The 27,589-nt window shown below is 44.0% G+C and overlaps 1 protein-coding gene across 1 annotated transcript in view; it reads right to left on the bottom strand.

Moving 5' to 3' along the window:
• Nucleotides 1-936: 936 nt before the first annotated feature.
• Nucleotides 937-27,589, bottom strand: part of LOC142213246 (uncharacterized) — a 77,246-nt gene continuing 50,593 nt past the window's right edge. Inside the window, exons 5-15 of the mRNA XM_075281531.1 lie at nt 27,163-27,202; nt 25,174-25,254; nt 24,538-24,645; nt 24,019-24,128; nt 23,198-23,246; nt 22,565-22,685; nt 11,359-11,453; nt 10,411-10,476; nt 9,418-9,517; nt 6,857-7,009; nt 937-2,564 (exon numbers count right to left, since the gene is read on the bottom strand). Of these exons, the coding sequence (XP_075137632.1) occupies nt 1,126-2,564; nt 6,857-7,009; nt 9,418-9,517; nt 10,411-10,476; nt 11,359-11,453; nt 22,565-22,685; nt 23,198-23,246; nt 24,019-24,128; nt 24,538-24,645; nt 25,174-25,254; nt 27,163-27,202 (2,362 nt within the window). The 3' untranslated portion in view covers nt 937-1,125. The remainder of the gene's footprint in view (nt 2,565-6,856; nt 7,010-9,417; nt 9,518-10,410; nt 10,477-11,358; nt 11,454-22,564; nt 22,686-23,197; nt 23,247-24,018; nt 24,129-24,537; nt 24,646-25,173; nt 25,255-27,162; nt 27,203-27,589) is intronic.

Genomic DNA, 27,589 nt, shown 5'->3' with positions numbered 1-27,589 from the left:
GATCTATAAACTGTGCAGAGTAATAAACCGGAAACGTTACCGCGTGAACATTTCTGAGGTCAGAACAACGCAATGGTCTGATGAATACTTCTAAGCAACGGAAACCCCATTTGGTGACTAAACAGAGAGCCAAAGGCCTGTCTCTGATGAACTGGTCTGTCCAATTCCCAGATGTAAACCCTACTGGAGGAGGAGACCGATTGCAAATTTAGGAAAAAAAAAAAAAGTTACAAAAATTGTGGGTGGAAATTTCCACTGAAAACTTCTACAAACATGTAAGTTTCTTGATTAATGTAAAAAATATTATATTAAATAAAATAATTTATGATAATTTCAATGTAATGGCACCACAATAGAAAAAAAAAAAAAAAAAAAAAAGAATCAAGTCTTTAAAAAACAAACAATAAATCTTGGTGATTTGGAATGCAAAGACGCGAACCGGACCAAAGATTGGCTACAAAAGGCAACAAATGACTAATAAATGTGCGAATATCCTGCAACGAAATATTTTGGCTTAAACATCGTTACCCTCTCTACAGGGATCGCGTAGAAAAAAAATGGCGAAAAAAATAAAAATAAAATACGGTATATGCGCCACAATAAGCAGACAGTTTGTGTTATGTTCTATTTAATGACATAGAATATCTTGGTTTAAAAAAAAAAAAAAAAATTTGTAAAAAAAAAAATAAAAAAAATCAGATACCATCTGCCTGGACGGATATGAACAGGACGTAGACAACACGCTGACATACGTATGAAGCGTCTTGGAGAAGATTCAGAGGCATACCTCTATGCATGTCATACAGATAACACTAATAACACGTGACTGTGTGCAAGCCTTTTTTTCCATTTTTTTTTTAACGAAAAATGAAAATAAAATATTAAATAGGAATAATAAGCACTTTGTGATTTGTTGTTGATATTTAAAAAAAAAATAAAAAAAAATAAAAATCAAGACAGTTAAAATCCAGCCAATGAAACCAGTGCAACTGATCATTGTCTTCAGCAGTCCGTGCTATGGATCGGGCCTAATTTTTATGTCCTGCATAAAAATGGCTAATACACCGCAAAGCACGATGAAGCAAATACAAAGGAGGGGAGGAGGGGGCCGTGCGTTCCTCTTATTCAGAAGGTTATCGATTTAGACATCTGAGATACAGTTTGATTGGTTGAGTAGAAATTGTCATCGGAAAAGGCTTTGGGAATAAGTGGATGTTTCTCCGACTGCTTTGAAGTGGATGTTAGAGGTGACGTTCGGAGATTTGTATATGAACTCATGGGGCCATTTATATATGTATGTCCCATGACATCCCTTTGTTGTTCCTGTGTGTGGTTACTGCACCTAAGTGCTGGTTTGAGGCTAGGAGACAAGGGATGTGCCTCTTGCTTGACATCTTGGAAATCTTGATTGCTGGCGTGAGACACCTGAATGGCGGTAACTGTCTTAATAACTTGGAAGGCGCTAAATGAATGAGTTAGTGATGGGGATGACTTTGTAAGCGAACGCCTTTTCTCTTGCTGATCAGACTGGGTAGCCAGTAAGGTAGGGACACTGCCTGAGGGACCTTGGTGACCTGACATGGTAGGTGAGATTTGTGGGAGCTTGCCTAAATCATTAGGTTGGTCTGATGACAAGTCGAGGGCATTACATATGTTTGACTGCCAAGTCTCACTTTCCAGATCACCCAAAGAGGAGTCTGTAGGACATGGTGGCCATTCTTCCTGATCTGACATATTATCATACTGTGAAGAACATCTTCTAATGTCTAATTCTGGAGGCAGAAGGGAGGCCATTTGTCCTGTTGGAGCACTGCTTTCTTCAGGAGTAGAAAGGTCATCCTTAGTTCCTTGTGTACCAGGCAAGTCATCATAAGACGGAGGGTCATCAGTTTGTGAAGGAGTTACGTCTACAGAACATGGTTGGAACGGACTTGTTTCTGCATCTGAGGGCAGGGGAACATCTCTTCTTTCATTTGGCAACTCCTGCTCCAGTTGACCCTCGTCCATGACATTTGTAGAAGCCGGACTAACTGGTGGCTCTTCCGTAGAACTATTATTACAATCTTTAATGTGGGAATTTACATGTGGCACATTACAGCTTTCAGATTTCGTAGTAGTTGACTGTGAACCTTGTGGCGGTGAACGGTTCAGCACTGGCTTGTCATCTACAAGGCTCGGTCCACAGTCTGGATGACTTTCAAGACTGGTTCCATCTTTAAGCTTCGCTTCATTTCTATTTTCTGCTGATGCTACATCAGATTCTGGTTTGTGCTTCTCCACCATCTTCTTACAATCTGCTTTTATAGGCTGTGACTCGACATGTTTAGAGTCTTCATTCACGGGTCTTGAACTACCATTCTGATGTGGTGTCGATATAACGTTCTTGCTTTTCTCCCCAGTGTTGGAGTTATTTTCATTTACATCTCCAGAAGGTTTAGAGCTCTGCGATGTCCCGCCATCATCTCTTCTATCCAGGACACTGGACTCTACCGTTGTATTAACAGGTAGCAGGTGAACAGGTATATCCTGACCCAAGGTCTTTTGAGGGAACTCCTCGGCCTTTCCTAAATATTAAAAGACAAAATCGTAGAGAAGGTTACATTTAGTTTGGCTTTATATTGGAACAGGAAATGATTTGCAATGAGAATGCAAAGAGCGAAACAATAGACAATGGTGAAGACAACTAGAAACTCTATTTTGGTCTATAAAATATGTAAAATATGGGGTGGTGGACTTTTGTTTTCATACAGCGCTTGGTAACAAGACCCCTTTTATGGGAAACTGCGGAGTTTCAGCAACTTTTTCATCCATTGGCGTCTATGGGTCTGTTTTCAGATACAGTGCCTACAAGTAGTATTCAACCCCCTGCAGATTTAGCAGGTTTGATAAGATGCAAATAAGTTAGAGCCTTCAAACAAGAGCAGGATTTATTAACAGATGCATAAATCTTACAAACCACAAAGTTATGTTGCTCAGTTACATGTTAATAAATTTTAAACATAAAAGTGTGGGTCAATTATTATTCAACCCCTAGGTTTAATATTTTGTGGAATAACCCTTGTTTGCAATTACAGCTAATAATCGTCTTTTATAAGACCTGATCAGGCCGCACAGGTCTCTGGAGTTATCTTGGCCCACTCCTCCATGCAGATCTTCTCCAAGTTATCTAGGTTCTTTGGGTGTCTCATGTGGACTTTAATCTTGAGCTCCTTCCACAAGTTTTCAATTGGGTTAAGGTCAGGAGACTGACTAGGCCACTGCAACACCTTGATTTTTTCCCTCTTGAATGAGGCCTTGGTTTTCTTGGCTGTGTGCTTTGGGTCGTTGTCTTGTTGGAAGATGAAATGACGACCCATCTTAAGATCTTTGATGGAGGAGCGGAGGTTCTTGGCCAAAATCTCCAGGTAGGCCGTGCTATCCATCTTCCCATGGATGCGGACCAGATGGCCAAGCCCCTTGGCTGAGAAGCAGCCCCACAGCATGATGCTGCCACCACCATGCTTGACTGTAGGGATGGTATTCTTGGGGTCGTATGCAGTGCCATCCAGTCTCCAAACGTCACGTGTGTGGTTGGCACCAAAGATCTCGATCTTGGTCTCATCAGACCAGAGAACCTTGAACCAGTCGTCTGTCTCAGAGTCCTCCAAGTGATCATGAGCAAACTGTAGACGAGCCTTGACATGACGCTTTGAAAGTAACGGGCTCGTCTGGAACGGAGACCATTGCGGTGGAGTACGTTACTTATGGTATTGACTGAAACCAATGTCCCCACTGCCATGAGATCTTCCCGGAGCTCCTTCCTTGTTGTCCTTGGGTTAGCCTTGACTCTTCGGACAAGCCTGGCCTCGGCATGTGAGGAAACTTTCAAAGGCTGTCCAGGCCGTAGAAGGCTAACAGTAGTTCCATAAGCCTTCCACTTCCGGATGATGCTCCCAACAGTGGAGACACGTAGGCCCAACTCCTTGGAAAGGGTTTTGTACCCCTTGCCAGCCTTGTGACCCTCCACGATCTTGTCTCTGATGGCCTTGGAATGCTCCTTTGTCTTTCCCATGTTGACCATGTATGAGTGCTGTTCACAAGTTTGGGGAGGGTCTTAAATAGTCAGAAAAGGCTGGAAAAAGAGATAATTAATCCAAACATGTGAAGCTCATTGTTCTTTGTGCCTGAACTACTTCTTAATATTTTAGGGGAACCAAACAGAATTCTGGTGGTTTGAGGGGTTGAATAATAAATGACCCTCTGAATAAACTTTTCACAATTTAAAAACAAATTAAACAAAGAAATAACATTCTTTTTTGCTGCAGTGCATTTCACACTTCCAGGCTGATCTACAGTCCAAATGTCACAATTCCGAATGTGTAAACCTGCTAAATCTGCAGGGGGTTGAATACTACTTGTAGGCACTGTATGTGCCAGGAGCTTCACCAGAGCACAACTTCGAGGAAGTCTATCATCAGAACCCATCAGGACTGAGCTCTGCAGAACGTTTTATTTGGATGAATCCAACCTGCGCTTTCCCCTCGGTGCCTCGGTGAGAAAAGGGTTAAATTATATCAGTCTGACAATTGCATCTGCTAAGTCTAGGATATGTTATGCAACAGATATCTGTTCTTCAAGCTCATGTGTTGTCAACAGGAAAAATGGTCGTGTGTAAGAATCTCAGTGGATATGACAAAGGCCAAGTTGTCAGGGCTGGACAATTGGGAGAAGTCATCTCCAAAACTCCAGGACAACTAATGAGTTGGTGACCGTGTCATGGGTGCCCGAGGCTCATGGACGGATGAGGGGCGCGAAGGCTTAACCATCTCTACAATCTCATAAAGGAGCTCCTATAGTAAAAACTGTTGAAAAAGTGGCCATGTAAACATGAGAACTATAGGAAGAAGACAAGGCAGTGGAATCTATGAGCAATATTCCTCTGGAAAACCTTGAGCCCTGGCTTTTTTTTTTTTGTAGATACTACTTTGACGTGTATCAGATGTCTAGCATATTGTTGAAGACCAAGTACACCTTTTGAAGGCAACAATATTTTGCTAATGGCAATGACTCTTTCAGCGGGATAATGCACCCACCAAACTGCCCAAATCGTCCAGGACTGGCTTGAGGAACACGACAAAGAATTCAAAGTTTTGACTTGGCCTCAAGATCTCAGTTTGATCAGTATCCATGTGATGGAAAAACAGGTCGGATCCAAGGAGGTCTTGCCTCAGATGCTTTGTGCCAGATAGCACAGGACACCTGTCTTGTAGAGTCAATATCTAGATGGGTCAGAGCTGTTTTGGAGATTTTCACTATATTTCTAGCTACTATTAATGTTATGGCTGATCAATATAGTCAGCAATAAATCATTGTAACTATAAGTAAAGGCACGACAGTGCTGAAAAAACTAAAAAAAATACTTTAACCTCTTCCATTCAGTACTATTACATTGTGCTGAACGTATAGTTAATGCTATAATAGTACGGCCCAGTCATGGTGCAGGAATACTCCGACTCAGGCGTAGCCCCTCAGATACAGTGATCAATAGCGATCACAAAATCTGGTTAGGGGGGCAACAGCACACCTTCCACCCCTTGGATCCTCCGTAATGAGAATGTGGGGTTTGAGTGGCTGCTATGGCTTTGCTAAAAAGCCATTCAGCTGCCTCCTGGCTGCCGTTCTCTATTGCACATAGTATATAGTGCGATCTGCTGCACTACACATAGTATCTCCATGTGCAATCCAGTACATTGCACTGAAGATCAAGACATCCCAGCTTCTAGTCTCCTCATGAGACAAGAAAAATTAAAAAATAAAAAAAATAAAAAAAAAAGTATAAGGCCAGGGCCCCACCACGGGTTGGAAATGCCGTGATTTGCCGAAAAAAATTGTGGTGTTTTACAGTAACTACAAAGTGGATGGGATTCTTGTGAATCCCATGCCCACTTTGTGGTAAAAACCGCCGCGCGGGCACGCTGCTATTTCCAAAACTGGTGCAGTTTTGGAAATCGTAGCATGTCAATTATATCTACGGTAACGCCGGTGGCTTGCCTGTAGATATAATGCATAAAATTATGGAAAGAATTGTTTTTTGGGTTTTTTTCACATGAAACCCCCCAAAATGTTAATAAAAGCTAATCAAAACATTGTATGTTCCCCAAATGTAAAATACAAGTCGCGCAAAAAAGTAAGTCCTCATATTGCTGTCGACAGACAAATTAGCTATTCATTTTGGTCACCAAGCATGAACGTCCAAACTACCCGGCATGCTTAAAGGGATTCTATCATTAAAATGACATTTTTTCTCGACAACACGTAGGAATAGCCTTAAGAAAGGAACAGCCTCTACTTGCGTCTTCTTCCGGCACTGGCTTCAAACTTCTAGGCCTTGGGCAGAGCCGGCTGTGCATGCCCGCGGCAATTTTCTTGTGTAAGCGGTCAATTTCTAGTGGCTGCTTACATGGTCGCGAGCATGCGCAGTCGGCTCTGCCCAAGGCCCGACAGCAGAGCCAACTGCGCATGCTTAGAAGTTTGAAGCCAGCACCAGAAGAAGATGCAAAGGAAAGGCCGTTCCGAGCAAAGATAGAGGCGGTGCTAGAGAGTTCCCTCGCAGCACTGGGGACGCCCCCAGTGCAGTTTGAGCACTGAGGACTGTCCCTAATGCTGCATACCGACAAAAACCATGATTTCTACCAAACGGCAGCGCAGAGAAGACATCTAAAGGTAGGAGAAGAATAGCTTTTCTTAAAGCTATTCCGACGTGTTATCGAGAAAAAAAATGTCATTTTAATGATTGAATCCCTTTATAGTAAAGCAGTGTCATAAAAAAATGCAACCAGTAAAGCAAACAGAAGGTGAGACTGGAGGAAGGTTGTACCTGGCGGTGGCAGCTCTAGCTTCATCTTTCTCAGTTCAGCCATTGATGTCTGTAGCTGCTCCACCACAATATCATCATCGTAGCTCAAGGAACGTGCAATCTTTTCTTGCAGAAACTCTCGAAGATCCTCCATGGACATCTTGAGCAGACGCTCTGCCAACAATGATAGGAAATAAGTAAAGGAATTCTACTGGCAGTATAGCACAATGTCAGGAAATAAGTAAAGGCTACGCGAAGTACGACAGTAAAGCGAAAATCGAGGTAGAAATACAGAAGGTGAATCCAAACTACTAAAGCGTCTTAATTTCATAAAGCGATAGTGCAGGTGAGAATAGTGAACCTTGTCCTATATAAAGCGTCTTCTCCTGTTATTTTCCGCCCCTTTTCCAGCAGTCCGTACATAGAGAAGGAAGTGTTAAACCTTCAAGTGTCTCCCTACGAATATATTGCCAATTTATTTATTACAACCAGATTTTTTTTTCAAATCAGATTATTTTTTAAAGATTTTTCTATTTTCTGAACGTGATTATGTGGGCGGCCATCTTGCCTGCAGCATTTAGCGATGCTTTACAGTACAGTCATGGCCGTAGGGAGAAATGCTCTGGAGCGGACTAGTACTCATTGAGGTCTAGAGTAGAGTTTTCTAGACATGGCCTGTGCAGGGATAGGAGTAAATAAGCGGAGACATCTATTATCTGTTGTTAATCTAATGATGTATCACTATGGGTGTTATCTATAGAGGTGTGAACATCTATTGTGAGACTGTCTTGTTTGTGATGTAAATTAGGTCTCTGATACAATGAAAATCCCAATAGGATTAGGAAGTGTCAGGGTATGTTCACACGGAGGAATTTGCCGCGGATTTCGCCCCCAAATCTGGAGCAGATTCTTTCCACAATCTGCCTCCCATTGTTTTCAAAGGGAGGCATAGAAGCGTCTTGCTCAGTCTTGCCGGAGATTCTGTGGCCTGAGACACTCTCTTGATTAGGCCCATTCATCTGGCCCTAATCAAGAGGCCCAGATGAATTGTTTACATAATATTCTGATCATTTACATAATACTCCATCTCCATATTCAGTCTCGCACACAAAACTCTATGGAGAAGGGAGAGGTGGAGTAGGAGGCTGCTGGCTGGTTCACTGATATATTGCCTCATCCTGGGCAATGGTGGCCTGTTATCTACAAGCCTAGCAGTGTTAAATAGTAGAGTGTAGCAGCAGCGATTATCAGAGTGTGTTTTCTAGCAGCCTCCTACTGCTCCCCTCTACATAGACTAATATGTTGAAAGTTACTCCACCTAAAAAGCGGAGAAGAAAACTATTTATTTAATAACACATATGCAAAGTTGTTTATAACTGGATGTATGCTCTATAAATTGATCGTGACATGGTTTAAAATATAGGCCATTTTTGGGGACACCTTCCCTTTAAGTCATTAGAAGCTTCATCCACCTTTACTTTGCTTTTGTATGCAGGGGATTCTGGAGTACAAAGCAGTGATAAGCGAAATCAAAGCAGTGATAAGGGGAGGGAAATGAGGCTGGGGTCACATCTGCATCGAAGTCTGCGTTTGGGGAGACCGTTGCAGGTACCGCCGAGAAACAGCAGACAAACAGTGTTGCAAGTCTGACTATTTCGGTTTATAAGACCAGAACAATGGACACAGGGGCGCAGATGTGGAAATTGCATAACAGGAAACAAGCATTTTTCTTTAGGAAAATATATTACAAGGTATATTAATTTATGAACCAAAAAAGTAGGTTTTAAAGGGATCCTATCAATGGATACCCTTTTATTCTGACTAACACGTAGGAATAGTGTTAAGAAAGTCTATTCTTCTCCTACCTTCTATTCTTCGCGCCTCCGTTCGGTAGAAATCCCCATTTTCGTCTGTATGCAAGTGAATTCTCTTGTAGCACTGGGAAGGGGGGGGGGGGAGAGTCCTCAGCACTTAAACAGCACTGGAGGTGTCCCCAATGCTGCGAGAGAACTCTCCAGCGCCGCCTCCATCTTTATCTGGAACGGCCTCTCCCTGTGTCTTCTTCCGTCCTGGGTTTCAATCTTCTAGGCCTCGGGCAGAGCCGACTGTGTATACCCGGGCCACAAGAAAATGGCGGCTTACCCCAGCTTACTGTGTATATTCTTGTACATGTTCTTGAGGCCCGGGCATGCGCAGTCGGCTCTGCCTGAGTCCTAGAAGATTGAAAGCCAGGACGGAAGAACTCATTTGCATACCGAAGAAAAACGGGATTTCTATCGAACGGTGGTGCGGAAAAGACATCTAAAGGTAGGAGAAGAATGGCCTTTCTTAAGGCTATTTCTATGTGTTAGTCAGAAAAAATAGCATTTTTTAATGATAGGATCCCTTTAAAAGTTTCTATCTTTGTACCAGATCTGTCCACATTTTTATATATTCAGAAACATTTCTTCCTCGTTCCATTAGTGACATATCTAACGTGGAAAAGGCGCTAAAGGGTTCCCGCAAAATTCTGACAACCCTTTATTTACAGTGTAGTACACTGTATTTCCTCTCATCTATAAATAGAAATCTTTATGTCCTACTTTTGTGCAGCTTCAGTATAGTGTAGGCCATGGCAGGAAGCACTCGCTCGCCCTCCAAGATATAGATGTCCCATAGTCTCAGGGTAAGTGTAAAGGGTGTCTGAAAAAAACAGGGAACGCATTTGTAACTCTAGCTCAAAATAGCCAGACAAATACTCTATCTATCTATCTATCTATCTATCTATCTATCTATCTATCTATCTATCTATCTATCTATCTATCTGTGTATATATATATATGTACACATATGCACACACACAGAAACCAGTAATATACTATAATGAATTAGTACATGTTGTAACAGAGTATTCCAGAAGCTACATCTATATTCTATGTAAGTTGCGTCATCCATAGGGCAAGTTCACATGTAGGAATTTGAATCTGATTTTGATCCGGAATCCACCTCAAATTCCGCCTCCCATTCATTTCTATGGGAGGCAGTAGCTGATTTTTCTACGCTTGAGCCTCGCTCGTTTTTCAGGCGGATTCCAGCAGAGGAATCCCATTAAAATGAATAGGAGGTAGAAAATACCCTCTATACTTTGGAATTTGGCCCCGCCACAAATAGGCAAAATACAGTGGCATTCCTCTCCAAATTCTGCAACAAAACCTTCGTCTGTTTTTGACAAGCAGAAAAAAATCTGCTTCAAATTCCTACATGTGAACTTACTTTCTGCTGCGTGGAGGCAAATATTACAGATCCTCAACTAATGTCACCAAAGACATCCAGTTTATGTGAGGGACCCGCCAGCCACAGGCCTCAGCGGTGACCTCTTCACATACAGTATGTGACCGCTGTACAGAGGTGTCTGCTGAGCCCACAGGCCACAGTAACATGAGGTTAAAACCATTTTTTACATAAACATTCAAGTACAGAGACTCAAAGCCTCTAGGGCAACAGTGGGGTCCATATAGATGTAGAAGGGTCCGAGCACATGACAAAAGGTAATATTAATAATACTGTGGAGTAGAGATTAAGGTCATAGTCTTTACCCGATCTAAGAAACACTGTAGAAACCACTTTGTTGTATAGATTCCGGTGGACATGTCTTCTTTATCCTACAAAACACAACCACAAGACTTTATGGAGTCAGAAGCTGCAGCAGCAACCCCCTCCTTGCCCAATCCTTGCAGCACCCCCCTCCTCACCCTGTCCTTGCAGTACCCCCTCCTCGCCCCGTCCTTGCAGTACCCCCTCCTCACCCTGTCCTTGCAGTACCCCCTCCTCGCCCTGTCCTTGCAATACCCCCTCCTCACCCTGTCCTTGCAGTACCCCCTCCTCGCCCCATCCTTGCAGCACCCCCTCCTCGCCCCATCCATGCAGCACCCCCTCCACGCTGTCCTTGTAGCAACCCCCTCCTCACCCTGTCCTTGCAGCAACCCCCTCCTCATCCCGTCCTTGCAGCAACCCCCTCCACGCTCTCTCCTTGCAGCAATCCCCTCCTCGCCCCGCCTTTGTACCAACCCCCACCTCACCCTGTGCTTGTACCAACCCCCACCTCACCCTGTGCTTGTAGCAACCCCCTCCTCACCACATCCTTGTAGCAACCCCCTCCTCGCCCCATCCTTGAAGCATCCCCCTCCATTCTCTCCCTATCCTTGAAGCATCCCCCTCCATTCTCTCCCTATCCTTGCAGCAACCCCCTCCATTCTCTCCCTATCCTTGAAGCATCCCCCTCCTCGCCCCATCCTTGAAGCATCCCCCTCCATTCTCTCCCCATCCCCCTCCATTCTCTCTTCTTTCTATTCTATTTACAGTTTTACACTACCAAACAGACGTCCATCCTGCGATGAAGCCAACCACTAAGTATTATTTCTATATTATTCCCCATCACTCATTCTTCAGCATTCTGACTCTTGCAAATTGGAGAAAAAAAGGGAAATTCAACATAAGAAAAAAATATGTTATTTCCATCAGAACCATTAACCCAATGCTATTACCATGTGCTTTTTAAGCTTGGGGAAAACCTTGCTGAGAATTTGTTCATGATGACTTTGAAATCTTTGAAGTTTGGGGAAGCCGGGAATGAAAAAGCCTTTCAAGAAAACAAGACACAGCTGTTAGTCGCATGACAAGAAGATTTACACGTCTGTAAACAAAGCATTTGGCGTGTTAAGATGTCTGGCTTTCTCTAGTTTACAGGCATTCCTGGAATAGGTGAACATTACATACCAAATCGGAAATTTACAGGTACACAATAAGTGTAATAGAGAAAAAACTTTGAGAAGTTGAAATATCGGCTTTCTCAAAATATAGTCGACAATAACCAGAGATAACATGATGACAAAGTTATGTAACAGCGACTTATCCCCCTAGATACTGAAATCATGACAATATATACTGCAAAGTCCTATTTACATAGGCTGATGGTCAGGAGTGAAGGTTCAGAGATGTTCATTCACCTGATCATTGACCGAGTAAACAGGGTTTGTTCTACCACCATAATAGAACTGTACAGGGGACGCATGATCGCAATAGGGATCATTCCAACCCCATGCATTGGGCCGTGTAAAGGGAGACGTAAATGATTGCCAACATCTTATATCAACCAGCCTTTGTCCGTCCAAGCACCAGGTTATAGAGAGTCTATCACAATCCAAAACAGCTTAGAAACCATTAATAGGCTTCTTAAAAGGGCCATCCAGTGCCATAAACTTCCATAGTGTTAAACAGCAATTCTGCTTCCATGAAAATTCACTTTTGAGGCCTATGGAAATGTGTTCTCGTGTACTCAGGACATGGCGGCCACCCCTTTTTGCCACTCCCTAACAGAAATCTTGGTAGATGCCACATCAGTTTAAATAACCACAATATGAATTAAAGGTGTTGTCATATGCCGAAGCATTGCAGCAGAGTCCCATTTAAGAACATCGGAGTTGTAGTCTCATGAGAACAAATGATGGGGATCCCGACCTCCATTGATCTAAAATTGCTGAACTGGGTTAAAGATGGCACATCAACTTAAAAACAAATGAATATAGATAACCCCTTTAAATCTTGCACATGTACTGGCAGATCAGAGACTGGTGTATGGGTAGTACGGTCTTCTCTCCCATGGTGACCACTGCAGTACTCCAATCCACTCCAGTATCCAATCCCACTACTGGCACTGGCTGGTCCTGCCAACGTTTCTGTTAGGGGACAGCGATAGGCGGCAACCACAGGCAAAAAGTGAGTTCTGGCAGCTGCACTCAATCTTGAGTGCACCAAACACTGGGCAACATCTTCAAGCTCAACCCACAACATCTCAGGGGTCTGGTCTACTGGCAGCTGAGACAATGTCATTAAAGGGGCACTGTATTCATATATATGGTATATACTACAATATATGGTATATTATAGCAAAGATTGTGCCTAACTTTTGGGATGTCCACATGTAATTGAGTGGAAGAAATGAAGATGGCTTGAGTTTAATAATCTTTGGTCCAACCTTTGAGAACCTCATATAGTAAACTGAGATAGACAAACGTAGATGCAGACTACATGAAGGCCAGAATGAATGTGTGTGATCAGTAATGATTCCTCTCCCATTGTACTAAAGATTGGCAGCAGGTCTCCGCTTACACAGGCCAATATGTTACCAATAATCTTGCATCTTAGAAAAAAAAAAAAGCAACAAATGACTGGGAGGACATGTAAGAAGGTCAATCAGCAGTTTTTAAGGATGTCAGATAATTTCCCATTAAAGCCTGTACTTGGCCGGATCAAGATTTCCCTTCATCAGAGGCTGCTCACATCCCATAACGGATTCTGGCGCAGTTGGAATTTTTTCTCTAGCCCCACCATTCCTGAGCAATCAATGTACCATATATACTCGAGTATAAGCTGACCTGAGTATAAGCCGAGGCCTCTAATTTTACCACAAAAAACTGGGAAAACTTATTGACTCGAGTATAAGCCGAGGGGGGGATATGCAGCACTTACTGGAAAATTTCAAAAATTAAAATGGTTTTTGGGGGCAGTAGTTGCTGAGTGCTCGGAAAGGGGAGGGGGTGTTTTGGTTCTCTGCCGCTTTGTCCGAGCTTGAGGACTGTCCCCCCCCCCCCCACGTGGAATTCAGTCTGGCTGAGTATAGGGTATCTGCAGTGCTCCTATTAACCCCTTCCCGACGGAACAGGAGCACTGCAGATACCCTATATTTGGTAGACTGGGCAGTGTCAGACACAGGGATACCTAATGTGTTTGTGTTTCACAGTAATTTTCTACTTTTATATGTATTCTAGAGAAAGGATTTAGAACTTTTATTTTATTTTTTTATTATATTTTTTAAAGCTTCTTTTTTTTCTTCAATATTTTATGGGAGAATCTATACATTACTATTGCGGCTGGTCATAGACCCCCACTCCCCCAAAAAATAAATATTTTTTTTTTCTTTTGCTTGACTCGAGTATAAGCCGAGGGGGGCTTTTTCAGCACAAAAACTGTGCTTCAAAATTCGGCTTATACTCGAGTATATACGGGTATATAGTTAGTTTTGGTGCCTAATATACTATTTAGTCTCTGTACTGACAGAAAGGCGGTGTCAGACAGGAACAGACAAGGGGTGAAATTCTGAGCGCTGACACTGACATTACAGAACTGAAATCGTATATCAGACACCAAAACTACCTGCGCTTGTTGTTCGGGAATGATGGGGACTAGAGAGAAAATTCAAATAGATGCTAAGAAGTAGAATTGGTGAAGGTGGTGAAATGTCCTATTTAAGTCAATAATTTGGATCTGCCTGGACACTCTGGCTTCCATTATGAACATACATAATGTACAATTCTTACATAAAATACTCCACTTCTTAGAATGCAACCAAAGACCAAATAAAATTAAAGGAAGACGGAGAGAGTTCAGCTCTAGACTTGAGAAGGCAGCCCTGGATTATAAATATAATGGATTAGATTTACTAATCCCGTCTAACATTCAGACAGTGTAAATTTAGACTAGACAGTGTAAAGCAGCCTCATCTAGGACATCCTCACACCAGTCTAATTTTATGCCACCTATTTGGCACAAGTTGTTGAAGTCTAAGCCATTTCCCAAATCATGCCCCTACCACTAAACCACGCACCCGTGCCAAGCATGCTCTAAGACGTTTCTACAACGCTATATCCATGTGCCACATCGTATCAGTCTGAGATCGGATTTTGAGGTCTTTTGCTTAGTAAATCAGTAAAATGCAAATACAATGACACAACTAATAGCTGATACGACTATACACGGGGAGATGTAGTGTAAAGTTCAGACTACCATATATACCTTCGCGCTGCTAGACGTCAGGCAGAACGTTCCTACTTGAAAGGACCTTGAAAGATCATATTATGCTCGAGGTATTTGTGTCGCAGTAACTTGTGAAAGGCAATTTAGATATTCTAAAACTGGTAACGCAATTATTTTCGGGAGGAGGATGAGTCACAAGCGGCTAAAGATAGAAGCGGCCAATGAATCCGTTCTGTCTCAAAGGATCCTGAATGTAATTATTTTCCCTCTCTTATTACCTTGAGGGGCTGTATTTAGAATCTGCTAACAGAAAGGTAATGTATGTATAGCTAGGGTTAAAAATAAGAGCAGTACAGATTCCAAAAGATATAGCAATAGCGTATGGAAGGATCTCAAGAGATAAAAAAGCAACTACTTACTGGCAGAATACAGCAAACCTTGAGAAACACGGACTAATGTAGGAACCGAAGCCATCAAAGCTGTCCACAAGCACTAAGTCATATCTAATCTTATGTTGTACGAAATTTACGATCAGATGTCACCAGGGCATAAAAGCTGAATGATATGCATCTTCTGATGGGCACTGTCGGCCTGAGCATTTTGGCTTTTTGTTCAGCCAAATCCGATCAGCCATTCCAAAGTTATAAGTTGATCTGATCCGCCATTCCAAAGTTATAGGTCCTTTTATCATTGTTGCAAATTAGGGTAACAATGTGGTTTCTCTGAGGGCGGAGTCTCCTTGTGCTTTATGTCATGCAGTGTTACCATCTACTTGACAGCACCTATTAGATGTAGATATAGAGTTAGATATAGGGGTTGGGCTCATTGGGCTTTTTAGACCTGGTGACTTATTAAACTGATGTAAAGGAATAGAACTACAACAAAAACTTCCTCATATGAGCAAAACAACAACAGCAGTACTGGATTTGTCACATGGCAGACAAGAATTGCTCCAATGGACCACACTGACTACTATGGGGTCCTTCAGATCTCCAAAATGGTGGCCATCATTTTATCAGACAAATGGTATCAACGTGCTGCTCTATTTTCTCCAACATTTTTGAAAGACTCTAAATTATAAAAAAATAAAGTGAACTTTTCAAGTTTACAAATATATAAAGCATCATTTACTGCATTGAACTAAATGCTTAGACTCCGATTTACAGAAAGGGGTTTCTATCTATTTAGGACACAATACTGAATATGTTATGGGACATGGTATAGAGCAGGGGTCTCAAACTCGCGGCCCGCAGGCCGCATGCGGCCCCCCGAACAATTTTGTGCGGCCCGCACAAGCCTAGGGACGCCGGATCCAAGTTGAATCCGGACGTTTCACCATTTTGCCCACAGGCAGTTTTATATACTGCCGGAAAGCTGACAGTGCCCTGAGTTCAGCACACTGTCGGCTTTCCCGATCTGTGCCCGGTGTGAAGAGCTTACGGTCCGGTACCGTAGCTCTTCTATGGTCAGAAGAGCGTCTCTGACACTCAGTCAGAGACGTCCTTCTTCACAGCACAGCCAATCGCGCTGTGCTGTGAGAGCCGGGAGGAACGCCCCCTCCCTCTGCTCGCAGTACTCGTCCATAGACGAGCATTATCAGGGAGGGAGGGAGCGTTCCTCCCGGCTCTCACAGCACAGCGCGATTGGCTGTGCTGTGAAGAAGGACGTCTCTGACTGAGTGTCAGAGATGCTCTTCTGACCATAGAAGAGCTATGGTACCGGACCGTAAGCTCTTCACACCGGGCCCACATCGGGAAAGCCGACAGTGTGCTGAACTCAGCGCACTGTCAGCTTTCCGGCAGTATATAAAACTGCCTGTGGGCAAAATGGTGGAAGGTCCTCTTTAAACATTGAGGTGGAATGAAGGGGCTCATGACACTGGGGCAGATGAAGGGAGGGGGGAGAACGGCATGACACTGGGGCAGAAATGGAGGGACATGAATCTGGGGGCAGAGATGGGGGGACATGAATCTGAGGGCAGAGATGGGGGGACATGAATCTGGGGGCAGAAATGGAGGGACATGAATCTGGGGGCAGAGATGGGGGGACATGAATCTGAGGGCAGAGATGGGGGGGACATGAATCTGGGGGCAGAGATGGGGGGGACATGAAACTGGGGGCAGAAATGGAGGGCCATGAATCTGGGGGCAGAGATGGGGGGACATGAATCTGAGGGCAGAGATGGGGGGACATGAATCTGGGGCAGATGAAGGGTGTATATGTAACTGGGGGAAAGATGGAGGGGGGACATATAGTTTACGGGTGACTGTAGGAGGATTATACAGTGTGGGGGCACATGAAAAATGAATGGGCGGAGTCAACATAAAAGTGGGTGGAGCTAAATTTGCCGCGGTGCGGCCCGCCGACTGGCTGGGATCTTGCTCTGCGGCCCACATGCTGAGTTGAGTTTGAGACCCCTGGTATAGAGTCTTCCCGGGGCTCAGTCCTAGGTTCAGCTCTCCTCACCACTAATATTGAGAACACATTAGCAGATTTGACTTTCAAATGCTATCTCCAGGTTGACGACACCCAATGATATACTTCTTCCTGTGACATCACCACTACATGGCTACAAAACACCAATGGCTAACTGTCCGCTGTCTCTTACACATCTGCTACTTTGGGGTTATGTCTAAGTCAGATCTGTCCTGCTTGCTCTTGTTCCCTACAGCTCAAAACATCTTCAGAATTCACTCTTCTTTTACTCCAGAACCAGCACAAAGCACTACTGCTGCTCTTTAGACAATTCTAAGGGAGTCTGTCAGCACAAAATTGAGCTATAAACTTATCACAGTACTTACAATGATGTGCTGAGGGAACTCCCGTCCTTCACTTCCGGGTGCAGAGTGACATCATCAGACATGTGCAGGACTGAGCTGAGCAGCAGATAGTGAAGCCCATTGATAGAAAGCAAAACCCATAAACCCATAAAGCCCTTTTCTGCTCATTTGCTTAAGGATAAAAGGGCGATTTTTACAAGAATGGAGCAGCGGTCCTGAATAAGAAATACATCATTGTAAACTGTGCCGACAGCCCTACAATGTACTTTGCTGACAGACTCCCTTTCACCACCCTGCAGGTCTTCCAGTGCTCACTGTCCTGTCAATGACATAAGACTAACATCCTCCATATCATCCTAGAGCAGGGGTGCCCAATACGTCGATCGTGATCTACCGGTCGATCGCAATGGACGTAATGGTTGATCGCGGGATGCAGCCAGGGATCCCTGGTGTCTGCTTGTTCACAGTGCAGGCTGATTGTTATCTCTGGACACTGGCAGGCTGGGGCTGCGGCAGCCCCGCCTGCCAGTGTCTGTAGATGACTCTCAGCCTGCGCTGTGAACAATCACTTGCAGGCCGCTCTTAGGGATGGAGGGGGCCGGGGTGCTGCTTGTTCACAGCGCAGGCTGAGAGTCATCTACGGACACTGGCAGGCGGGGCTGCCGCAACCCCAGCCTGCCAGTGTCCAGAGATAACTCTCAGCCTGCGCTGTGAACAAGCAGACAGCGGGGATGCCTGGGCGGCCACCTCTCACGATCTGCCCGACCACGCCCACATGCCCGCCCATCCCCGCCCACAAGAAGTGGGTAGTAGATCTTAGGGCTTGGTCATGTTAAGAAGTAACTCACATGCTGACAAAGTGTGAGCACCCCTGCAGTGCCGCACCTCCCATTAAGCGACCTGAAGCGAGCGCTTCAGGCGGCACTGTGCCAGGGCCTCAGGGAGGGCGGCATTTTTGCCAACCTAAGCCAGTCCAGGACAAGCTGTCCTGGACTGGCTTATCACCGAGCGGTGGATTGGGGAGGCCACTGGAGCAGCGCTGCTCCAGCAGCCTCCCCTCACGCTCAGGCAGAGAGCAGGCAGACTCCGGGCCTACTCTCTGCCGGCGAACGGGGCTAAGCCCCGCCCCTTCACTTGGTCACGCCCCGATCCAACCGGCCACGCCCCCGATCCGCCCCTCCTCCCGGCGGGGGGGGGGGGGCGGCTTTCTGCAGTTAGCCTCGGGCGGCGAAAGGAGCAGGCTCACCCCTGCACCCCTGTCCTAGAGGGAAAAACAACATTATAGGTGGAGGACGAAATAAGTTTCTTCTATTCACATTTTTAAATAGTTGGTTGTTATTTTGAGATAAGTGTTTAGTGTTACAGGAACAGCTTAGATAAGATGAGTGTGCCGAGACCATGCCGCACACAAAATCATAATTTACAGCTAAATATATCACAGAAACAGGGTGTAACAACCACAGAAGCCAAACACAACAGGCTAAAGTGGATACACACGTAGACTAAACATATGTATACTATGTGTTACATTCTGAAAGTCTATGTACTTCCATGTATGGGATGATCATGGGGGGAATCAGAAGGTATGGGATTTTGATGATTTTGGATCGACAATGGGGGATGTGAGTGGAGGTAGAGATGGAGAGGTTATTAATGGGTAGTTACTAGGTATTCGAGCTATTTGTTTCCAATTGAATACCACGCGGCATATGCAGTAAAAATTCCTTCCCTGGCGCGTTTTTTGCACCAATAACTGTGCAGGGGAGGTGGGACAGGAACTACGAAAACGTAGGCATTGAAAAAAAATTGAAAAAACCCATTGGCTGCCGAAAGCATGTGACCTCTGATTTATAAGAACATCGGCCGCCATCTTCAATTCATTTTCCGGCTTTCAGACATAGGGACAGACGTGCTGCTGAGGGCTAGATAGGGATTAGCTTCAGATAGGCAGGGAAAAACGGAAGAAAAACAACAGCTCTTTTCAGAGCTATATACTGCAGGGAGAGGAGTCGAGATTTCAACGGGGAGTCTCCCCAAATCAGGGATACGGAGCAATTCAGTCCAGTGATATACGCTCAACCCAGCTTTACAGGCAGTGTCCCCCCAAACACCTAACAGGGATACAGAGCAATTCAGTACAGCCAGATACGCTCAACCCAGCTTTGCAGGCAGTGTCTCCCCAAACACCTAACAGGGTGTGTACCCCCAAAACCTAGGTGGTATACACAGAAATTCAGTCAGGCTATGTACACTCAATCCAGTTTTTAAGGGTCTACCCCACAAAGCTAAGTGGGAGACATATCAATTCAATCAGGCTATATCAGCTCAATCCAATTTTTAGGGGTCTACCCCCCAAAAGCTAAGTATGACACACAGCAATTCAGTCAAGCTATATAAGCTCAATCCAATTTTTGGTCAATCCAGATCTGCTGCCAGGTTCCGGCCATTATCACATACGCAAACATGCCTGTGCCCAGGTGCAGCGGGCAAAACCATATTGCCATATCATCCAGGATGGCATCCCTCACCTCGGAGGCATTGTGCTGTCTGTCCCCCAAGCTGATGAGCTTCAGTACGTCCTGCTGACATCTCCCCACGCCAGTGTTACAGCATTACCAGCTCGTAGCTGGAGTGGATGTTGGAGCACAGGAGTAGGCTTTCAGAGAACCCCTGTCATGAATTTTGGGCTGGGAGAGGAGATAGGCCACCCCAGTTTTTACCCCGGGCCCAGACTCCACTACATTCACCCGGCCTGTCATTAAAGAGAAGCAGCATCCCTGATCGCAGGCGCTTGTCGAGGTGTTGGTGGTCAAGTAGACCTTGCAGCAAAGCGCGGAACTCTAGGCCCGACTGATGTTATGGGACACGTGTAGGTACAAGGCGGGGACAGCACACCAAGAGAAGTAGTAACGGCTAGGCCCAGCATAGGGAAATGCCCCAGCTGCCATCTGGTGACGAAAGGCCTGAGTATCCAGAAGCATAGATGCCAACATCTCCAGGGCCGTCAGATTTTAGATGAGACCGTTGAAGGCTTGGGCATGTGGGTGGCTTGCGCTGTATTTCTGCCTGCAATGAAACGCCTGGGAGATGGGGAATGGCTGGGAAGAGGCGCATGATGGTGCAGGCCAAAAGGGCGGATGAGGGTGAACTCCCCAATGTGTCAGAGACAGATGTGTAGGTGTCCAGGCTGGTGGTCTGGACTGCAGCACCAGCACTGTAACCAGTGGAGGAGGCAGTGTCGGCAACGCCGGCGACAATTGTCCTGCGTTTGCTGTCTCCCACTGAGCCCAGGGTTTGCCTTCCAAATGACAGTGCACGCAAAAGGTGGTAAGGTTGCTCTTTTCAGAGCCCCTACTCAGTTTAGACTTGCAAAGTGTGCAAACCGCACTAAATTTGTAGCCCCCTGAAGAAGCAGGGGCGAAACGGTCCGTCGGGGCTCAGAGTGGAGGTCGCAGCTGGTGAGCAGTGGTTTATGTATATGCTTTACATTTTGTCCTATGTAGGTTGGCTTATGTAATACTGGCATGTGTGTGTAACTTTACATTGGTTCTGTTACCTTATATGCTCTTACTATATAGTGGTGATGTGGGTATGATCTTTGCAATGCTACAGATATATTTTTTCAATTAAGTGCCCTGATCTTGTGATATTGTGGGCAATAGGAGCCTATTTACAATTATATATACAAAATACTGGGCCTCTCTATACACACATTTATTGTGGCTGTTCTCATCCCCTACACCACTAGCAGATTATACACCTGCTGGAGCTGCTCAGTCCAGTGCGACCTCCACTCTTGTTGTGTGTTTTTAAATGTTTTTATGTGTTTGTGTTTTCCTGATACCAATATTTTTTACAATTAAAAACATTTTTGTAACAATAAATTTAGACTTAAAATCAAAAGAATTTTTTGTGTTATTTATACATTGATACTTAGTTGGTGCTCTAAATTTGGAATGGAACTGGTGACACTAGGCACCTCAGTGGCGGTAGTTTGGCCAGGGGGTGCCGCTAGCCTCCTGCGTGACAATGAGATCATCTGCCACTTCGTCATCCTCCTCCTCCCCATCAATATACGCCGTGAAGCCGACAGGAGTGTGCACTGTCTATCCTGCTGGTAGGTTCTGCTCCTATGCCCGACTCCTCAGCGTACAATGCGTTATCCATGATGGCGATGAGGGATTCTCGCATCACACACAGGAGCGGGATTGTGACACTCATGAGTGCGTTGTCACAGCCGACCCTCTTGATGGACTCCTCAAAGACACAGAGAGATCTCGCATAAGTCTGCCAACATGGGCGAGTTTTGCGTGAGTAGCTAGTACACGGAAAATCTTTGGCCTTGTTGCCTCTGGACATGCCTCTGCCTCTAGCCACCTTTTTTGCTGCTGCGCTTGCATCCACACCTACACTGCTTTTGCTCCTAGACATCACCCCTGTCCATGCCTCTGCCTATAGCCACCTTTTTTCCTGCTTAGCTTGCCTCCACATCTACACTGCTTTCCCCGCTATACATCACCCCTATCCATGCCTCTGCCTGTAGCCACCTTTTTTCCTGCTTAGCATGCCTCCACATCTACACTGCTTTCCCCGCTATACATCAGTTGTCATCATTTCCTGAGGTGTCATAGTGGACTTGGTGACCCTCCTGAGTCGAATGGTGGGTTCCCCTAAAACGCATTTTTCCCCATAGACTATAATGGGGTTCGATATTCGTTCGTATAGTCAAATATTGAGCGGCTATTCGAAACGATTAACAAATATATTACTGTTCGCTCATCTCTAGTAGTTACATGATAGCTCGCATACACTCTAACTCAGTAGCTTTAATTAAATCTATCAGGTCATGTAAGTTTGGTAACATATAATATGAAAGATACTGATGTATACAAACACAATACATAACAGTGTGCCTAAAACACACGGGTCACATACCGAAATAAACATGCCCTGAAAGTCTCTGTATTTTGCACAGTTAAAGAGTGTTATGCTGCCACTATATACCTTTAGCACCAGTTTACACATGAACGGGTTGATCCTATTACATAATAGTCTGACATTTATTGTTTTTTCATTATGTTCTTTCATTAGTATTAAGTGGAAGATTTTTAGATTGCAGGTAAATAAAGCGTAAATCCAGGAAGACACATAAACTCACCATGCATTGCATGCCTTTGGTTGGTTAGCAGCTGAGCTAGAGCCCAGAACGCGTCCTCTTCATTCAGATACATGAGCAGCACAGCTGCAATTTGACTCATCCCTTGACAATAACTGACTTCCTGTGGAGTTATATACAGATCATTAGTCTGATGCGCTCGCCGCACAATACAGAAGGCGTTCCTGTGTTCTGCGGGGAGCAAGTGATTTCTATTTATTTACCAGTCTTACGTGTTCTGCATAAATGATCACTTACATGTACTGTCAGTTTTTAAGAACGCCAATGCAAACATATGTAGAGCATACAAACTCTATGCAGATTCTGGTCGGGATTTTAACCCAGAACCCGGCAAAACAACATTGATCGTTTCGGAGTCTCTGTGCTCCCAAATTAACATAGGGATTAAAGGGGATATCCATGTTTTAAAGACTGGAGGCCTACCATAGGTACATTGAAGCAGCATCTAAAGCCACTGGTTCCTGGCATGTAAACATTATAAGGAGACATGCTGTCCCAAATTAGCTGATATGTGGGGGTCCTGACTCGCAGATCTAATATTAATGACTGATCCTAAAGATAGGTCATGAATATTAGAAAGTGGATAACCTCTGTATATATAGAGACTATACGTACCGTATTGTAGACAGAATAAGCAGATAATACGTCAAACAGGGCTCTCTGCCTGGGAAGAAATATAGTTATAGGGTCATTCAACAAAAAGAACCAACAGTGTAATGGATTTACAATGCAAACAGTGGACACAGTCTCCATTTTTAGGGGACTTCGCTATACAGAGTATAGAACAACTAACTATATGCACCCTCTAAGATGCATATATTTTATAATTAATAAAATTGCAACCAGTACAATATCATAGATCTATATGAGCAAGCACATTCTGGTATGTGTAGTTTTATTGTAAAAAAACAAAACCCAAAACGCCATGATAAGCCTGCAATATACAGGTATACCAGATGTATACATGCTCCATGGCCTGTACAGTAATACTAGGTTTGCGCACTATAACGTTGAATCTACATAAAATTGTCAGGGCGGTTTTCTAATAAAATCGGCAGAAACCTGGTGGACACCATCATAGTCTAGGATGTCTGCAGGTTTCCACCTGTAACCATGCGAACCCAAAGGACAGAAACCGTAACACTAATGTGAACCTAGCGTTATTCATCACACTCACATAAGCATGTTTTAATGACCCTATATATATTTTTTTGATGAGAGAGATCAAGCAGTTAGCATGTATAATGCCGGGTCATGGCAGACAACTGGTATGCATTGGTAAATGGCTAAGGCTAGTCGAATTTGGGCCAGGGCTGGATTTAGTGGCCCAGCTTGCCTCAGCTGAACTTGGGTCAGGTGTTATATCATCATAATAATGGTAATGGTCTGATAGATGGTCATAGAAATTAGTTATTATTATGGTGGGTGCTACTCACTTGACTCCGTATCGGTCCCTAAACATAATATGATTCCGGAATGTTCTATTCACATCCAAGTCAATCTGTTTGATTTCTGTTGAATACATCTTGGCCAGTTCTTTCATTTTCTGCAAATTGGAAAAGCAAATGGAATGTGGAAGCAAATACAAATGAGAGAGTTTGCAGTCCATTCAATCTATATAGGTGTTTCCTGGGCCATTGATACTGATGACTATATCCCTAGGATAGGTCATCAATATCAGACTGATAGGGTTCCAACATGCAGCACTCCCACCGATCTCTACTTTGAATAGGCTGCGGCCCCTGGATGGAATCAGTACTAGTCACAATATACCGAGTGGTGCCTGTTCTTGTGCATTGTGGCTTCTTCAATGAGTGTCCTCCTCAGCAATCTGATATTGATGGCCTATCCTAAGCATACGGCATCAATATAAAAGATCTGAAAGACTCTTTGTAGAAATAATCGTAAAATAAAATGATCAAGCTTTAGCATGAGATGGAAACAGAAGAACATACCTCATATTTACCCTCATTCTCCGACTTCATGACCTCAACATCCAAAAGCAGTGACCACACCTGTCCCCTCACTTGTAAAGGAATTCCTTTATAAACTCTGCGGAACATCTAGAAAGATAGCAAAAAGTAATATAAAACGTGACAACAGCAAAACCGGTCTCTTTCAATCACAAGTTGCGCGCTATAGGAGGTGTGTGAGTCTGTCTCCACATGTATGTTGACAGAGATCGGAGCAGGATGCTGAAATAATAAGCTCCGTGCTTGATCGTGCCACAGATTCAGCTGCAGAGTCCGTGGCTCAAAACGTGGACGTAATCCACAGCGGAAAGCTGTTGCTCTGCTTCAGCAATTTACCATGGGGAGCAGAAGATGAAGAGAATTTCTGCCTCGTATTCCTCTCCATTTTCCGCTGTAGACTTCTGGTAGAATACATGGCAAGAGCGAGTATGCCACTTATTTTTTCAGCGTCCTGCTTCAATCTCTGTCTCCCATTGAATAGTATGGGTGGAAGATTCAGTATGGTATTTGGCACGGATTTGGAGGCAGAATTTGCCTCCATATCAGTGCCAAACTCTTCAGTGTGAACATACTTTTATAGTTCTTTATTTCCCTTGGCATGGCAGAAATATTACACACCTTCTCACTGCTCCTGTATTTTGCCCATTTCTTTAACATCTTCAGCCACTTGTCCACTCGCTCAATTTCCTGGAGTTTTTGCTGATGATATAAAACCAACAAGTCAGATAATGAAATAAAATTTATCAATGCTGGAAACAGTTAGAATTATCAAGAAACCTGAAAATAACACAAAAAGCCATATATCATCATTGGGGTGGAGCCGATCTTGAAATTTCAGATCGATTCTAAAATCCGATTTCCGATCATTTTCCAGCCGATCGTGAAATTTTCTCGATCGCTGATCGGGATCCAATCTTTCTCGATCACTCAACCCTAGTCAATGCTTCTCTATGGGAAAAGTCACTTTTAGGGTTGAGCCGATCTTGAGATTTCAAAATCCGATTTCCGATCAATTTCCAGCTGATCCCGATCGTGAAATTTGCTCGATCGCTGATCAGGATCCGATCTTTTCCGAACCCAGATTGCTCAATCCTAATTATCCTACTAATATGTGAAAGTTTGTGTTTGGATGTTTGTGAGTTTGTATGTTTGTTCCTCAATCACGCAAAAACGGCTGAACGGATTTGCATGAAATTTGCCACATACATAGATAGGAACCCCAATTAAAATAAAGGCTACTTTTTATCCCAGTAAATGACGTCACTACATGACCGCAGGGAAGGAATTTAGGTTCACACTACACTAAAGGACCTGTGATGACGTCATCACAGGTCCTTGAGCCATTCTCAGATAGGATCATGCTAGGCAGTGGGCGGAGCTACTTGCTATTTTGTGGGCGAGCTATATAGGATGAAGCTGGACAGTGTGAAAGCTGAAGAAAATGGAGTCTCATAGAAGATCAGGAGACTACAGAACATGCAGGCTGTGTGAGGGCAAGAGGACTATGTCGGGTGTAGAGTTTCAGTGAGTACTACAGGGAATGTGTTGTTCTGCCTCTGATGGGGGAGGGGGGAGAACTATGGCACATTTCAGCAACATCCGTTCAGCCCTTTGTAACACAGAAGCTGCTCACACAATCACATAACAAAATCCCTGTAATCACAATTGCCTGATGTAGCAGAGTTTAGGCAGCGCTGTAACACACCTCTATAGGCTCTCCATATGCAAACATGTACATACAGCTGGGTATCCTATGCATATGCATCGATGTAGCAGAGCCAAGACGCGGAAGCAGGCTGATCGAACTGTGGCAAATTTCTGCAACATCTGTTCAGCTGTTTCCAACACAGAAGCTGCTCAGACACTGACATAAGAACACCCCTCTAATCAAAATGGCCAGACGTAGCAGAGCTTAGACAGTGCTGTAGCACAGCTGAGTACACTCTCCATATGCAGAGATGTACATACAACTGAGTATGCTGTGCATATGCAGCAATGTAGCAGAGCCGAGACGCAGGAGCAGGCGGATCATCCACAACAGCAATTGGCTAAATATAAGCGGCTCAGCGCCAACACCAACCCGCAGATGAAGTTGCGGCCAGATGCTAGTCATATATATTTCATATATCATCATATGAACAATAACAGTATATTAATAAGGCTGTATTTCAGTTTCATACACCATCAGTACAGCATGGACAACTAAAAGTCAGTGCCAAAGGTGGGGTAGGTGAGAAAAGTTATTTCACATTTATTTTTCACGTTTTTTTCAATACAACTACAGAGCCGTTGACATCACATTCTGAGTATGCAAAAATTTCATGTTTCAAACTAATAGCCTCCCTCTCTTACATAGATCTGATCCATTTCTGTCTGGTTTTCTTTTGTAGGACATAGTAATGTAGTACGTATGTCCCACTTTTCTGTCCTACCAAAAAAATCAAAACCCAAAAAACAAAAACTAGTCAGTTTCTTTACAGCATTAACTATCTAACAGGATAGCCATTCATTTTCATTCACTTTTGGCACCCATTAAATGGGTGATGTGACGGTCAGAATTCTGAAATACACAATAAAATGAAAAAAATTATTTCTAAATTCCCGTACCTTCTCCTCGGCAGCTGTTCTTGAAGGCAATTCTTGTTCACTATATAAAACCAGAACAAACAGTTAGTGTGTCATGCGAACATGGAAGACAACATACCATTGCTAAATACAAGTGCAATGTAGCTTTTTTATTTTTGGGGGACAAAAAAAAAATTCATGTTTTATGTTAACTGTGAAAATCCCATTGTAAAAAGCAGCTAAAATTGTCTTGTTCCCGCCATGCATTTTATTCCAGTGACTGGGCCAGCTTTCATCCTCTGCATTGAAAAGACTGAACCCACAGCAAGAAATTGACCTGCAGGGGGCAAAAATCCCACATAGCAGTCAGCGGCTAAACCACTATGTCTACTATATTCCTCATGTGGCTGTCACCTCCTTGCAGAATCCCCTAATAGTGGCCATAAACATTCAAGACATGGCAGCCATG

This window comes from Leptodactylus fuscus, chromosome 7 (assembly GCF_031893055.1).
Source record: "Leptodactylus fuscus isolate aLepFus1 chromosome 7, aLepFus1.hap2, whole genome shotgun sequence".
Classification (NCBI taxonomy): domain Eukaryota; kingdom Metazoa; phylum Chordata; class Amphibia; order Anura; family Leptodactylidae; genus Leptodactylus; species Leptodactylus fuscus.
Note: the sequence above shows the minus strand (reverse complement) of the source record. Positions and strands in the feature narration are given on the sequence as shown.